At 36.7% G+C, this 15,123-nt stretch overlaps 1 protein-coding gene across 1 annotated transcript; it reads left to right on the top strand.

Moving 5' to 3' along the window:
* Positions 1 to 2,317: 2,317 nt before the first annotated feature.
* On the top strand, positions 2,318 to 14,773 carry LOC117416025 (vertebrate ancient opsin-like). Its single transcript, XM_034027041.3, has 5 exons — positions 2,318 to 2,974; positions 6,219 to 6,429; positions 7,580 to 7,697; positions 10,131 to 10,370; positions 14,134 to 14,773. The coding sequence occupies exons 1-5, from the start codon at positions 2,611 to 2,613 to the stop codon at positions 14,368 to 14,370; spliced, it is 1,170 nt and encodes a 389-aa protein (XP_033882932.1). The 5' UTR covers positions 2,318 to 2,610; the 3' UTR covers positions 14,371 to 14,773.
* Positions 14,774 to 15,123: the final 350 nt, after the last annotated feature.

Here is a 15,123-nt window from a genome sequence, read left to right as displayed (position 1 = left end):
ACTGTCTCATTACTCCAGAACTCCTGTGTCAGCCTTTGTTCTATCTATGTTAGAAATATATAAACAGCTATATATACCGATATCACAGATGGAGAGTGATGAATGTTTAGTACTGGTACAGAACAAGTCACAGGGAAGACAACGGCACGTTTAAAATTGTTCATAGGGGGTGCTGTTAAACTTAATATGTTCATATAATTAAATATGAGCATAATGAAGCTGTTTGAGGCCTTAACTCATTCACTCAGCATTGCATCAGTAAGTGATGTTAACAATCTTAATTAACGATGTGAAAGAGGCTTCAACAAAATGTTGCGTGTTCTGTGCCTGTATCACAATCCAGAGCCCTGTATTGGCTAGATAAACCACAGCATGAGTGGGTCTGCTCCAAGCAGTGCATATATTATTCATGGTATTTCTGTAGTGTTTCCAGTTTGAAGCTTGTTGTGAAATACTGATATTATTATCATTATAAAGAAATAAGTCAAGAATAGATTGTTCTGTCGGTTCTTGACTAACTATTTCAGGGGAAACTGTATTAACTTACAATTGGGATCAAACAGAAGACAGAAAGAAGCAATTCTTGGGTAGAGCCAGTATCTGTGTCAGCGTTTTCTTAAAATATCTAAAAATCTACTACAGAGATAATTCTAGATATTTTATTGTAAATTTGATTTTTCTGAATTTATAGTTTCAGACATATATGATTTTGCTCCAATTTCTTTGCACCCCACTATTATAGATGATATCTACAAGATGATGACACAACTACAGGAAGCCATAATAGTAGTAGGCTGTTAGATTTCACAATGTCATTTTTTTTTTAATTTGTCTGTTTATAATTCAATACGTAAAAAATTATTCAGCAGGTTTCATTCAACTTTATGAAGCAAAATTAGTTAATTATATATGGTGATGCAAAACTTTTGGCCATAGCTGTAGTTATGATGTTTTAAAAAAAAATGGTTCCAAGCATATCCTTCTGTTTCCGCTGAAACCTTGGCTGTTGTTGTATTCAACATGCCGAAACGTTGAGAAGTTGGCTCTCTTTAAACGTCTGTGAAAAGTATGACCAAAAAAATGTTGAGAACAAATGTCAGCACCCTGAACAGTGCTTATAGGAGATTAACTACCCCTGTCTCCCAGCCAGCCAGCCAGGCAGCATCACTTGGCAGGGGACATGTACCCTTGTGTTGTAGTTGTGCCCTTTTGTGCTGAAATAAAAATACCGCCAATGTTTCAGTGAAAACAACAGGATATGCTTGGAATACATTTTTTTTTAAAACTTCATAACTACAACTATGGCCAACAGTTTTGCATCACCCGATAGAATTAACTAATGTGGCTTCATAAAGTCGAATGAAACCTGCTGAATAATGTTACGTTAACATATTGAATCACATACCTCTTTGTAGTTTCCCATATACTGAACGAAAAACTGAAAAAAAATTGGAAAACTGCCATTTTGAAATCTAACATGAAATAGTGTATTATGGCTTCCTGTTTTACGACATCATTTTGTAGCTTTTTTTAAATTATTTTATTTTTTATTAAAAACTAAAAACGATTTGTTAATCCTAAAATTCTAGGTGATGCAAAACTTTTATCCATAGCTGTACAAAACAACATATTTGCATTTAATGGTATCACTTCATAGTGGAATCCGTTTGCAATTATTCAGTAAGAAGAACTCTTTATATTGTCAGCTATATAATACTTTATTAAGCTATATAATACTTTATTAATAATGGTTCCTTTAGACGAGAAGATGCTGACAAGTAACTGGGTTGACTTGTCGTAGTTTTCTTGAGAAACAGCAATGTTGTGGTAGATCAGTTTTTAGTTTATTCATCACACAGAAGTTTCGCGAATATAACTTCATTGGTCTGTTTATGTTCTTGACCTAAATCTAAAAATGTAAAGAAAACGGATCTTCCAAACTGACAGTTTTAAATAACACTTCCGATAAATGTCACCAACCGGATAACTATAAGAGTCAATTCTATTTCAGAGAACAAGTGCTTCGATAGATATACTCTATTCAAATTAGAGCAGCGTGTTCTACTTTTAATACTTTTTAGCAGCATTTCCAACACTCCACCATCCCCTAGTTTGCAAAACACCATGCAATATTTGAGGCTATGCGTTCCAGGTCCAGGTCAGCTGAGACGATTCCTCAGGTTCTTGGTGGAGACTGGGTGAAGTGAGTGGGCTGCTGTTATTTTGCCTTTGTGGGCTGGAATATGGGCTGCATTGATGTGTACAACAGCTGTATCAGCGTTCCGAGCATAGCCTTGTGCAGATTTGCTTGCTACCCGAGAGAGGTGGACGTTAACTGTTTACATACAGCTGTACTAGTTTTTGCGAAGATTTATTTATTTATTTATTTATATATTTTTTTAACAAAAATATTTAGCCAGGTGCGCTTTTTTTATTTAAATCATCAGAAAACTTAGATATAACACTTCAGAGCCTATAACGGGGGGCTAACTGTTACCAGTGGTACACTTTCAACCCTGGTATCTACGTTTTTGGGGTAATCGGAAAACCTGCTGAAACAGCTTGTAAACTTGTGTGTGAGTTAGTGTTTTAACATCCCTGCAGTGAAAGATGGATTCGTTTATGCTATCTGTAAACGGCGTCTTGTACACTGAAGCTCCTGAGATTCAAAGAAAAAGAGACCCGTTCTCGGGCCCGGACGAGTCCATAGCACCTTGGAACTTCACACTTTTGGCAGCGTTAATGTTCTTTATAACATCTTTGTCACTTTCTGAGAATTTTATTGTGATGCTTGTGACGTTTAAGTTCAAACAGTTGAGACAGCCCTTGAATTATATCATTGTCAACTTGTCTCTGGCTGATTTTCTGCTCTCTCTAATTGGCGGGACTATTAGTTTTCTGACTAATTGTAAAGGTTATTTCTTCATGGGATCTTGGGCTTGTGTACTGGAAGGATTTGCAGTTACATTCCTCGGTAAGTGTATGATTTGCACATCTAAGTATGTCATGAGCTACTGTACGCGACTACATTGTTCATAAAGATTACATGGTATAACATTTACATTGTTTCAGCGAAGTTTAAGCTAATCTTTGCGGATGTTTGTAAACTAATCTAACTGTAGGTGTCAGTGTCGTCTCTTTAAAGGCACACACAATATATACGCTACGGTGGAAGTGGACACTTACTTTCCAAATGGGTTTAAAAAGATGATGATAAATGATCATGATTGTAGTTGAAAACGTATTTTAAAATGTAGCTACAAACTAATATGCCCCTGCAACTGAAGATTTTTTTTGTTTGTTTTTAATATCAAATTCAAAACAACAATGTGCTGAATATAACATATCAATGTAACTCTCTCAAGTTTTCCGTGCATTTTAATATTATTCAAATTGTGTGTGTGTGTGTGTGTGTGTGTGTGTGTGTGTGTGTGTGTGTGCATATTAGATAATACTGAATACGTCAGTAATTCACCTTATAAACCACAAGTTTACCAGGGTACATTTGCACACAATTAATTGTCATTTTGCAGTTACTGCAAAATGCTTTCCCCATGATTATATTATGTTCTTTTGACAATTTTTAACCGGTAGAGTATGGCACGCTACATTCTAACATGGATTTCTAAATTCATACAAAAGTTATGCGAATTCAAAGAGTGTGAAATCAAGTCTAAAGAGAAAACTCATTGGCACTCAGACGAATTGCGATCATTTCTTTCATTCATGTATTTTGTCCTTGCATAAATGCACTTAAAATGAATGTCCCTAGACAGTACAGTGACGCTCATGGGTGTTAGGGCGTTACTGTACTATACACAGAACACGCTGCGTTAAGGGGTCCACATAAAAAAGAATTATTTTAAATAGAGCCATTAGAGGCTCTATACTCACAGTGGAATCTCTTTGGAATTTTTCATTAAGAGCGTTTATTAACTGATTAACTGTACGGTCCCCCCCCCCCCCCCCCCCCCCCCCCAAATAAACAAATAAATAAATAATAAGGTTATGCCATACAGTATGAACATGGTATTGCAGTATGTACTGCTTTATGTTAACATGACAATAATTACCAGTGTGATTATTACAAGATATTGTAATTGTGTTATCTTCAACCTCTGTTACTACTGCAAAGTTCTGTCAGAATGCTTAAGTTCAAGTTAGATAAATGGGTGCCAAATAGCCAACATCATTTATACTATACTTAACACAGATGGCTGCTTATTCAAAGTGCCTCTGTCATTAACTTAATAATTGGTTCTGCTTGGTTTACTGGCTGGTAAATGTAGGTGACCACTTTGAGGTCCATAGAGGCTTAAGAGGATGTATTTTATAACACTGGTGTGTAGTATCCATAGTTTGCAGTTAACAGTAATAATGTAAATGAGGCACAGGCCTGAATTATTATTTATTTATTTATTTATTTTTATCTGTGAATCACATGCATACACATTCGCCATATACGTAATTGGATTCTTGTCACAGATTTAAACGCAAATAAAGTCTATGATGTGGAACAGTGTTATATCAGCTAAGGTAATGAAGAGAAGCAGATAAGAACAGAACATACAGTATTGGTAACTTTTTGGACTAAGTTTGTTGCATTAAAGAGTCCCTTAACCCTCTACTACATGCTGTTGCCTCGAAGCAACAAAACATAATTCAGTCAAAATCTCTCCCTTGGATGATAACATTTAAGTTTTAATGCAGAATGTTGTCACTAAGCAAATATATTTTAGACACATCTGCATGTTATTTATCATGTATAATAAATGTACAAGACAATGTAAAACTTAACATACCTGGGATACTAGGTTAAAATTGTAGACCAGTTGTTTGGTTCTGATTAAATTTAAGCTTGAACCTGACATGCACTTTGTATTTGACTAACCTCTACTTCTTATAGACATTTTCCCTCTTTTTGGTAAAGTCGTCGTCCCCTGTCCCCTGTCCCCCGTCCCCATTGATGTAAATTACTTTTTGGGTTTCCTCTCTCAGTGTGTATACAACGCACAAACTAAAACAATATAAAACAAGTATAGTAAAAAAACGAACCCAGATTGTTAATTGTAAAACCTGTCAGAAGAATAACCTAAACAAGATAAAAGTAATTAAAAACCTAAATAAACAAACTAAATTAAGTACCCACATTTGTTTGAAAAATGAATACAATAAGACATAAACAGGATACAAAATTAAAAACAAATAACCCACACTGAGAGAGCTAACCAAAACCGTACATTGTAACAGGAGCAACACAAACAGACCAGGATAATCCACCTTATCTAAACACCCCGGCTGATCTCGCATTAGCTGAAGGCATTCCTGTGTGGATTTGCAGGGTCCACCAATGAACAGTGGAGATGAATACTCTTAATCACATTAAAATAAAGTCATGAATACAGACTTCAAACTTTTTGCATTCCCTTCGTCATGTCCATATCTACAAGGAGGACAATTATCAAATAAATCTTATGTTATAAGATATGATTTGTTTGTTTAAATTCTCAGAGAGAAGAAAAATAAGGCAGCCATTTACCTCTTTTTGGCACCTTGTTTCTTTTTAATGAGTATGACAGATATATATATATATATATATATATATATATATATATATATATATATATATATATATATATATATATATATATATATTCACATTTGATGTAAATGTATGGAACTACTTACAAAAAATGAGGTGGCGCCTTTACATTTTATAGTATAATTTTGGTGATATTAGATTTAGCACAAAGTTCAGTCCTGTAAGGAGAGCTCTTCAGTTTATTTTTCTCACGTGGCTAAGAAATCTCTGCTTAACACCTGCAAGTAATTGCTTTCTGGAGTCCCACACCAATTAAAACAACAACTATATGATTGAATCACACTAATTTACTGCCCAGGAATTACAGTAAAAAAAAATCCATGTATTTGATTTACAGAGCAAATTAAAAATGGTTGCAGTGTTTTGAACGCAAATAATCAGAACAAAGCACACATTCCAACTGCATAAACAGAACATCAGTAGGTCTACTAAAAATACAAAAGCAGATCTCACTTTTAATGTTATAATAATTTAAAAGAAGAAAACAGATATTGTGCTTTAGAAATACATTTGCAGTGTGAATAATGTGCACAGTGCAATACAGTGCTACCATTCTCTCCAGATGTGATTGACGTTAATGCTGAATTTAATAACTTTCTTTTTTTTTTTTTGGCAGGGATTGTTGCTCTTTGGTCATTGGCAGTTCTCGCCTTTGAACGCTTTTTTGTGATCTGCCGTCCACTGGGTAATATTCGCTTACGGGGGAAACATGCTGCCTTTGGACTGTTGTTCGTATGGTCCTTCTCTTTCATCTGTACCATCCCGCCTACCATGGGTTGGAGCAGCTACACTGTCAGCAAGATTGGGACAACCTGCGAACCTAACTGGTATGTAGCATACACTTTAGTACCTGCCTTCTTTCACTACAGCAAACTGTATAAAATAAACAACTATATGTGGAAAAAGGACACAAATAATGCTAAACAAAAGCAGGTGCATTTGTTTAAAAAAACCTATAAACACAATTTTAAATATTGGAGTTTAATTATCTCTACCTGCACTGTATTCAGTTCCTCTATGGGAGAGAAGGAAGTGTGAGTTTGCTTTCTACGAAGGGGGAGTGTTTTTCTCCAGAGCCAAAGCTTTTCATATATTTTTTTTTAATTCAAGTGAAATATACATCTGTCAACAAGCGTGAGGAGCCTAATTCCTCTGGAGACACAGAATGTGTTTTACTTAGAGTGAATTAAAATTTATAACCTTCGTGTTAGTCAAACAGAATAATGGAGGGGTTTACATCATTGAGATCTATATTGGGAAGAAAGCCTATCTGAATAATTTCTAATGACAGTTACAAATATTCTGCTAACCTAATATTTCTGCCTAAGCCTTATCAGGCCTTTGAAATTCATATGGCGTTGTTCCTGACACATATTGTCCAGCAAAGAGAAAACATTTTAAAGACATAACATGTAGGACGCAATTAATAGTTTGACACGCAGCAAAATGGCAACAAATCGAGATCAAATGTCCTAGAGAGTTTAGTTTAAGCAAATCTATTCTACAGCCCAAGGGATGGGAATATCGGTTGGGGTTTACAATGACACACCCATCACTGACTGAATAGACCAAAAAGCAAAGCAAGACTTTCAATGGTAATTGCTGTGTACTGTTGTTGTTAAAGAGAAATTAGTTAAATCATAAAACTAGTGACACATAATGTAAGTGTATTTCTAAACCATTAAATGAACCCTCTGTTTTGCAATTTACTTACATTGTAATGGTCACAGACCATGGTTAGCACTAATCTTGGCCTACCATACCTTGATAAAGCTGGCCCTATATATCAAAACCTGGTTATGTTGATGTATGTAACTCATCTGTCAAATGGGAGAAAATGGAGGACAGTTGTCTGTGCTTCCTACAACAACAACAATAACAACAACAACAACAGAAAACATAAAATGTATTGAGGTTGTGTTGTATTGTATACCCTTTAATAGGGGAAATATCTAACCTGAACCTTTTTTTTTTCAGGTATTCAGGGAATTACTTTGACCACACATATATAATCACATTCTTTGTAACCTGCTTTATACTGCCATTGGGCGTAATCATTGTATCATATGGAAAGCTCATGAGAAAACTAAGAAAAGTAAGTCCTTGATTGGTTAAACTATAGTTCCCTTTCAATTGGAAGACGACCACCAAAACGTTACATATGGGCTATGCCTGCCTTTTGGTAGGTATTCACTGAGCTCTATACCAGAGCTGCCGATAGGCCCCTTCCTGGATGACATCCTCGGTCCCGCCTACCAGGGGGTTAAAACCGTCATTCCACGGAAGCCATGTTCTCTTTTTGCCTCTCAAGACGGTAAGGTAAGACCTCTGTGTTGAACTGAGTGTTTTGTGAAAAATAGCTTTTCTGAGTCGACTGCAGTTCCCATGCATCCGTGCTGAAATCTGGCTTGCCGCTTCCTGGAAACAGTGGCTCCAAAATTGAAGCCTCTTTTTCTTTCCTCCTTCTTTCAGCAGCCTGCTCTCTTGCATTGCAGGCTGCCTTTCCTTACTGTCTGTCGTGTGTGAGCGACTGCCTGGGCAGTATTGATTTAAAGGAGTGAGTGTGTAGTCTTTTCTAGCCTACACTCTTGGGAGAACACAGTTCGAGCTATCGAGTGATTCCACCAGCCTCCGTCTGGGCAGCTGGACTGGGCCTTGTTTGTTTTTGGTTGTCGCTGCACATCCTCCTGTCTGTATACCAGACTGCACAACCTGTATTCCTCCACCGGGCCGTGTGTTTACGTACACCCCGCTGCTCGCCGCGGCTTCGGCCCTTGTGTCTCCCTGGTGTACGCTGCGCCTTGACCAGGTGTGTGACCACACGCGGTTAGGGTAGGCTAGATTCGGTATCCCCGGGTGCGCAGGAGGGCCGTTCTCCCCGAATGGAGCCTTGATGTTGTACTGGAGGCTCTCACGAAGGCCCCATTTGAGCCCATATACTCCATAGAGTTGAAGTATCTGTCTGTGAAGACAGCCTTCCTCTTGGCTATCACCTCCGCTAAGCGGGGCAGGGAGCTGCAGGCACTGTCGGTGCACAGCTCCTGTATGCATATTTGGGACCATGGCAGTTGGGTGTCACTGCGTACAAACCCTGCTTTCTTCCCCAAGGTGATTACAGCCTTCCACATGAATCAGTCTGTGGAACTGGAGTCATTCCATCCACCCCCATTTTCTTCGGAGGAGGATAGGAGATTGAATTTCCTCTGCCCGGTGCGGACATGAGGTCGCATTGGTCGCCCTCACGGGTTCATTGCAAAAAAAGAAATGGCTTCCGTGGAATGACGGTTTTAACCCCTCAGTAGGTGGGACCGAAGATGTCATCCAGGAAGGGCCTTATTGGCAGCTTTGGTATAAAAAGCTCAGTGAATACCTACCAATAGACAGGCATATCCCATACGTAATGTTGTGGTGGTCATCTTCTCTTTCAGGGAACCAGGGTTACGGTAAGTAACCTAATGTTGTGTCTGCATTTTATGATCTGTTTAAAAGACCATCCACATTGTGAAATATGTGACACACCTGTCGATGTGACACAACTGTTGATAATGCATTTTAATGGCGTATTCCTATATCTCACAATCGTTTTTAAATCTTGTTCATTTGGCTGTACTGACCTAGGCATCTCTGTCAACAAGCCAAGTATTGTTCAAGTGTCATCCAATTGACAGCCCTGCTTTAAAGTATAACACACCCCAACTGGGACAGTAGTTAGAGTGATTGCAGCAGAGGGGGGTAAAAGTGAGGTGACTTTGTCGCTCTAAGTTGTTCCTCCCAATGCCTTGAAGCAACAATAAAGAGCTATAGAAAGCATTAGCATTAGCTATTAAAAGTAACAACACCATGACTCCCCTAGGTTTCAAAGGGTCTGTACATATAAGTGGATGTTATCTGAGGAAGAAATGACCACAGTTAGAATCTAATTTTAGCTGTTTTAAGGAATGTTAGCAATACCAACGAAGTCTCACATACAAAAACTTAATTCTGATTACTGCATAATTTAAAAAAAAAAAAACAATGAATCCTTTAAATACTCTAAAAAAGGAAATTGAATATATGAAGCTGATGCAGTAAGACATTTGGTGCAGATTTATGTCCTCTAGGGAGCAAACTGATTAATTATGAAACCCAGAACTTTTTAATTAGGTTTTATTTATTTATTTATTTTTGTACACTAGCAGTTCAACCACCTTTACAAAGTCATGTAGTTTTAGGCACTCTGGTTTAAAGAACATTCTCTGAATATTAAAATGCATTGGAATTTCAGGACTTCACTTTTCCACAATACTGACTACTAAACAAGCTATTGAATGTTATAACTGCTTGTTCAAATTTGACAAACCTGAGGCTGTGATTTGTTATGGGATCCTATGTCATGTAAAGTGGTATAGGTCACAGCACAGCCACCTGTGATGGGGGGGGGGGCTACACATGCTAACATTACTTATTTTTCTGTTTTGTACCATTTAAAGCATTGTTCAGTTGTACATTGTGCTAACGTTATAACCCTACAACCATTTCTATTTTGAAGGTGTCAGATACTCAAGGACGCCTGGGTAACACAAGGAAACCAGACAGAGAAGTTGCGCGCATGGTCATTGTAATGATCCTGGCATTTATTATCGGCTGGACACCCTACTCTGTTTTTTCCATTCTTGTCACAGCATGCCCGAATATTCATCTGGATCCACGGCTGGCCGCAATCCCAGCCTTTTTCGCCAAAACGACCACGGTTTACAACCCGGTGATATATGTGTTTATGAACAAGCAGGTACTTTTTAAACTTTCGTTATAAGTTGCACACAGCGTGTGTTCTGATGTCTAGATTAAGGGTCTGTTCAGTGATCTATACACTGGTGGACCTAAACACGGCTACTCTTTAAAATATTACATATAGGGATTTCATCAACAAAGATTATGGAAGTCAATCATCGAAAAATCCATGTTAGTCTCTTTTGTTCATTTAGTGTGGTTCTTATTTTAAAGATTTAAACAGCACAGTATTTAGATCCACCATTTAGATCAACTGAATACACACCTATGTGCATGTGTTTCACTTGCCTAAACAGTTTCTGTTTGCTGTAAATTGTGCCAGTGGAATCAGTATGTGATTTATGTTGATGTATTTTTGGTTTTGCTATATTCCATTGAAATTATTGATTTTATAAAGCTTAAAACTTTTATGTAGTTTACAGGACAGATAAGTCAGTAAAGCTTGCTCTGTGTGGCAATGGATATAAAATTAAAGGTCATATTGTAAGTTTTAGGGAAGGACAGGCCATGTTCAGGAGAAGAAACAGGTATAATTGTTATTTCTGACCAACGTTTTTTTTTTAATGTCTGCACTTGTAGCATTTTGCCTATAGGTCTGTAACAAAATGAACTGTATGAGAACATTTGGTATGTTAATAAGAAACACTATTACATTTAAATTATGTTTTTGCAGTTGTACATTGTAGAGGCTCGGTTTTTGATAGCTCTGTGGAGTTGATGAGGCAAATTGGATTTACACTTTGTAAATCGAGTAACAGAGAGACACATTTTAGACTTTAAACTCGATGACACAATGTATGATACCGATGCTTACTTCAGTTATAGTTGCATCATTCATCAAAGCAGCATGATTGTATAGTGAAAGTAGAATACAAACTAGACAAGGTAAATGCAGTCCACTTAATACAATGTGTGACCGTACTGCTGAGACACTACAGCTGGCTGCATGATTGTTTATTACCTTGTTAGGAATCCTTGCAGAAAGGTGGTGGTTATTGGGAAAATATAAATTGACTCATAGGTGTGTGGAAAAAAACATAGGCGGGTGGTCTTAATAGTGAGAGGCAGTAATATACTGAAATAAATGTTAAACCCCAACAAGAGCATAATAAAAGCAAACATGGTTTCGATGTATAACGCTCTGACTAGAACACACACACACACGGCATATAAGAGTATTTGGCAACAGGCAAAAAACTTTTCCATCAGAATGATTAATTATGACCGTATCAAGCACAACTCACTAACTGCTTTGATCAGAGATGTGCTGCAGTGACGCAAAACCCTTGAGATGCATTTGCAGTGCCTCAAGATTGGCACACACAGCCTGGGAATGGGCTTCAGGGTGAATAAACAAAAGTGAAAAACAGCATTTTGATATCTATTTGTAGATTATATATTTATTTATGTATTTATTTATTCTTTTGGATGTCAAGTAACCATTTAGACATATGTCTTGTATAAAAACAACACCAGGTTCCTCTCTTGTATCAGATTATTTAAACCGATTACTTGCAGTATAACCTGCATCCTCATGATGTAGTTCAATGATATTGTCATCGTCAGAGCCAAATCTGTGAAAGAATGCCCTTTGATAACATTACATTTGGACAAGCGGCTCTCTAGATATCCTACAGTGATGAATGGGCACCTCTAGAACTGTATGCAACTATTGCCAGGGATTGTTTAGGTTATATATAGTAACTGTCCTACATATTCTAGATGCAGGAAGTTTAATTAAACATGAAAGGGCTCATTCCATACACACATATCAATCTTTGTAAGCCCCATGCCTGTGAGGGCACACAGTCTTTCAGCTCCATTAAAAGAAACTATTGGAAATATTGAGAACTCACACACTAAGCACTGAGTTGACGCTTTAGCTTCTCAGTTTCTTAAGGTTTGTTTTAAGATGAAAAGTTTAGCAACTTGAACATTGAACTTGTTGTGCTGAAAGGGAATAAAAGCAATTATTTATTTTCATTTAATTTTTTTAAAATTATTATTTAACCTTTATTTAACCAGGAAGTCACACTGAGATTCAAAATCTCTTTTTCAAGAGAGACCTGGCCAAGAAAGCAGCAATACAGAAACAATCAGAACTACATAGATTAACATGAACATTTCCAAAATAATAATACCATAAAAAGTAATTAATCAATACATTTCATTGGATTATTTGCAACTTTAAAATTAATTAAAACAAGTACCTTTATCAGAAATAAAATTTCCAACCCGATTTTTTAAATCTCTTAATGATATATAATCAGATAGTTTAAAGTGTTTTTGAAGGTTGTTCCATGACCAAGGGGCAAAAAAACTGAAAGCCTTTTTCCCAAACACAGTACATATTTTTCGAATTGAAAAATGTAATATTGACTGGGATCTAAGTTGGTAAATATTAGTACTGGTGGTTACCAGAGCAATAAGATAAGATGGTTTTCCCAGAATAACTTTATATACAAAGATATACCAGTGCTTCAGTCTGTGTGAAGAAAGTGAGGTCCACCCCATTTGCCTATACAACTCACAGTTAAAGATCTAGAACTGGTTACAAATCTAAAAGCTCCATGATACAGAGAGTCTAGTATCCTCAGATTAGGTGCAGCTGCATGCATGTAAAGAATATCCATAACTATACAACACCCAATGGTACTACTTTTAAATGTATTTGTAATGTTTTTAATTCTGTTTGAATGACTTCTCCTTGATACTTAGCCTATTCTTGCCAGAGGCTAGAAATGACTGCCTTTCACAAACATTAACATCTGCCTTTAATGGAGCTCTTTATTACACATTTAATTATACAGAAAAATGATTCAATTCATTTTCATTACATGAAGATTAGAGTGTTGGATAATCAATAAGTAATCTTGAAAACCAGACACCGGATTTGAGATTTAATAGTAAAAGACACCAGATCTTGCTTTCTTTCCCTCACAGATCATTCATAGAATTATTAGCCTTATGTAGGTACTCCTTAGGTAATATTTTGTACAAACTGCCATTGCTGTCTTGTCAAGTTCATGAAAATATTATGTATAATACAGATAACAGGTAGCACTAACCCAGGATGTACTCTGTTGATTTGCACTCTGTTTCAGTTAATTGACCGATTAGAGTACTTTATGTCATATCACAATACACCCTTGGGTACAGTTGACATCTGCAAATGAAATGTATTGCCAGCGTTCAATAACCTTCAGATCTGTGGGTGTAAATGGTCAGTTGTACAGCTGAACACACCTGCAGTATTTCTACCACACATTTAATAGCATGTGTATATCTTCTAAAACTTCTTCATCATTTTTCATTCTGTTTTTTTCAGGGAGGGATTTTTTTAAAAACAGTCCTCTTCATACTGTCATTAAAGTCATATGCAGAGCAGAGGAGCCACAGGGAGTCACAAACATTAAAAACCTCAAGGGCATGTCAATGTTAATTCAGTGCGTCTAGCAGAAGGATGCTTCTTTTTAGGTGTGATAGTACAACTTTGACATTCAGTTCCTGTCACAAAACACAAGCATCCAGCTGTGTGAACAAGATAATACATTCACAATGAGGGATTAGCAAGGCCCAGTGCACATTTATACCATGCTGCGGTAGTTATTGGAAATAATATTACTGACATCGGAAAAGTAAACCACGTATTGAACATCCAAACAAAACAACAACAAACAAAATGTCTACTATCAAACAACAGCGTGTTTGTTCTTTTCCTCCATGTTTCCTCTGTGTAATCGCTTTTTCTTCACTTCCAGTTCAGGAAATGTTTGATTGATCTGTTCAACTGCAACACAAACGCAGCAGGGTTGAACGCCAACCAGACTACAGATAGGGGGGCTACGACTGCTCAAAGCAATGATGGAGAGATGTCTACCATCGCTGCCTGCATTGCCACTTCAAACAAAGCTGCTGGGAAAACAGAGGAAGAAGAAAACCGATGTAGCTCCTTTGCTCAAGTGTCAATTCCTGACAACAAAATCTGTCCCATGTAAAGGGAGGTGCAGCTTCTGCTACTTCATTTATTCCTCAGTTATTTTACATTATTTATTTTACAAAGAAATGATGGCATTTTTAGGTAGTCTATACATATATATTTTGCATCACCCCATAGAACTAACTCATTTTGCTTCCTGAAGTCGAATGAAACCTGCTGAATAATGTTATGTTAACATACTGAATTACATACCGCTTTGTACTTTGAAAACTGTGACATTTAAACATTTAAAATGAAATACTTTACTACTATTATGACTTCCGGTAGACTTTTGCAATATAATTGTGTAGTTTCTTTGATAACATATTAAATAAAAGATCTACATTATGTTCAGAGAGAGAGAGAGAGAGAGAGAGAGGGAGAGGGAGGGAGGAAGAGAGGATTATGCCTATGATACCTGGCTTATGGGGAATCCTCTGATTATATATATATATATATATATATATATATATATATATATATATATATATATATATATATATATATATATATTTTATTATTATTATTATTATTATTATTATTATTATTATTATTATTATTATTATTGTTGTTTATTTAGCAGGCGCCTTTATCCAGGGCGACTTACCGACTTACAGAGACTAGGGTGTGTGAACTATGCATCAGCTGCAGAGTCACTTACAACTACGTCTCACCCGAAAGACGGAGCACAGGGTCACACAATGAGTCAGTGGCTGAGGTGGGATTTGAACCGAGGACCTCCTGGTTACAAGCCCTTTTCTTTATATATATA

Source organism: Acipenser ruthenus, chromosome 7, assembly GCF_902713425.1.
Source record: "Acipenser ruthenus chromosome 7, fAciRut3.2 maternal haplotype, whole genome shotgun sequence".
Lineage (NCBI taxonomy): Eukaryota > Metazoa > Chordata > Actinopteri > Acipenseriformes > Acipenseridae > Acipenser > Acipenser ruthenus.
This window is presented reverse-complemented; position numbering and strand designations above follow the sequence as displayed.

Bases quoted from the DNA above. Each gene is read 5' to 3' on its own strand.
- LOC117416025 (XM_034027041.3), top strand. From the start codon at position 2,611: ATGGATTCGTTTATGCTATCTGTAAACGGCGTCTTGTACACTGAAGCT. The intron at 7,698-10,130 runs GTAAGTCCTTGA...TCTATTTTGAAG, and splicing joins TCATGAGAAAACTAAGAAAA to GTGTCAGATACTCAAGGACG. The intron at 10,371-14,133 runs GTACTTTTTAAA...CTTCACTTCCAG, and splicing joins ATGTGTTTATGAACAAGCAG to TTCAGGAAATGTTTGATTGA.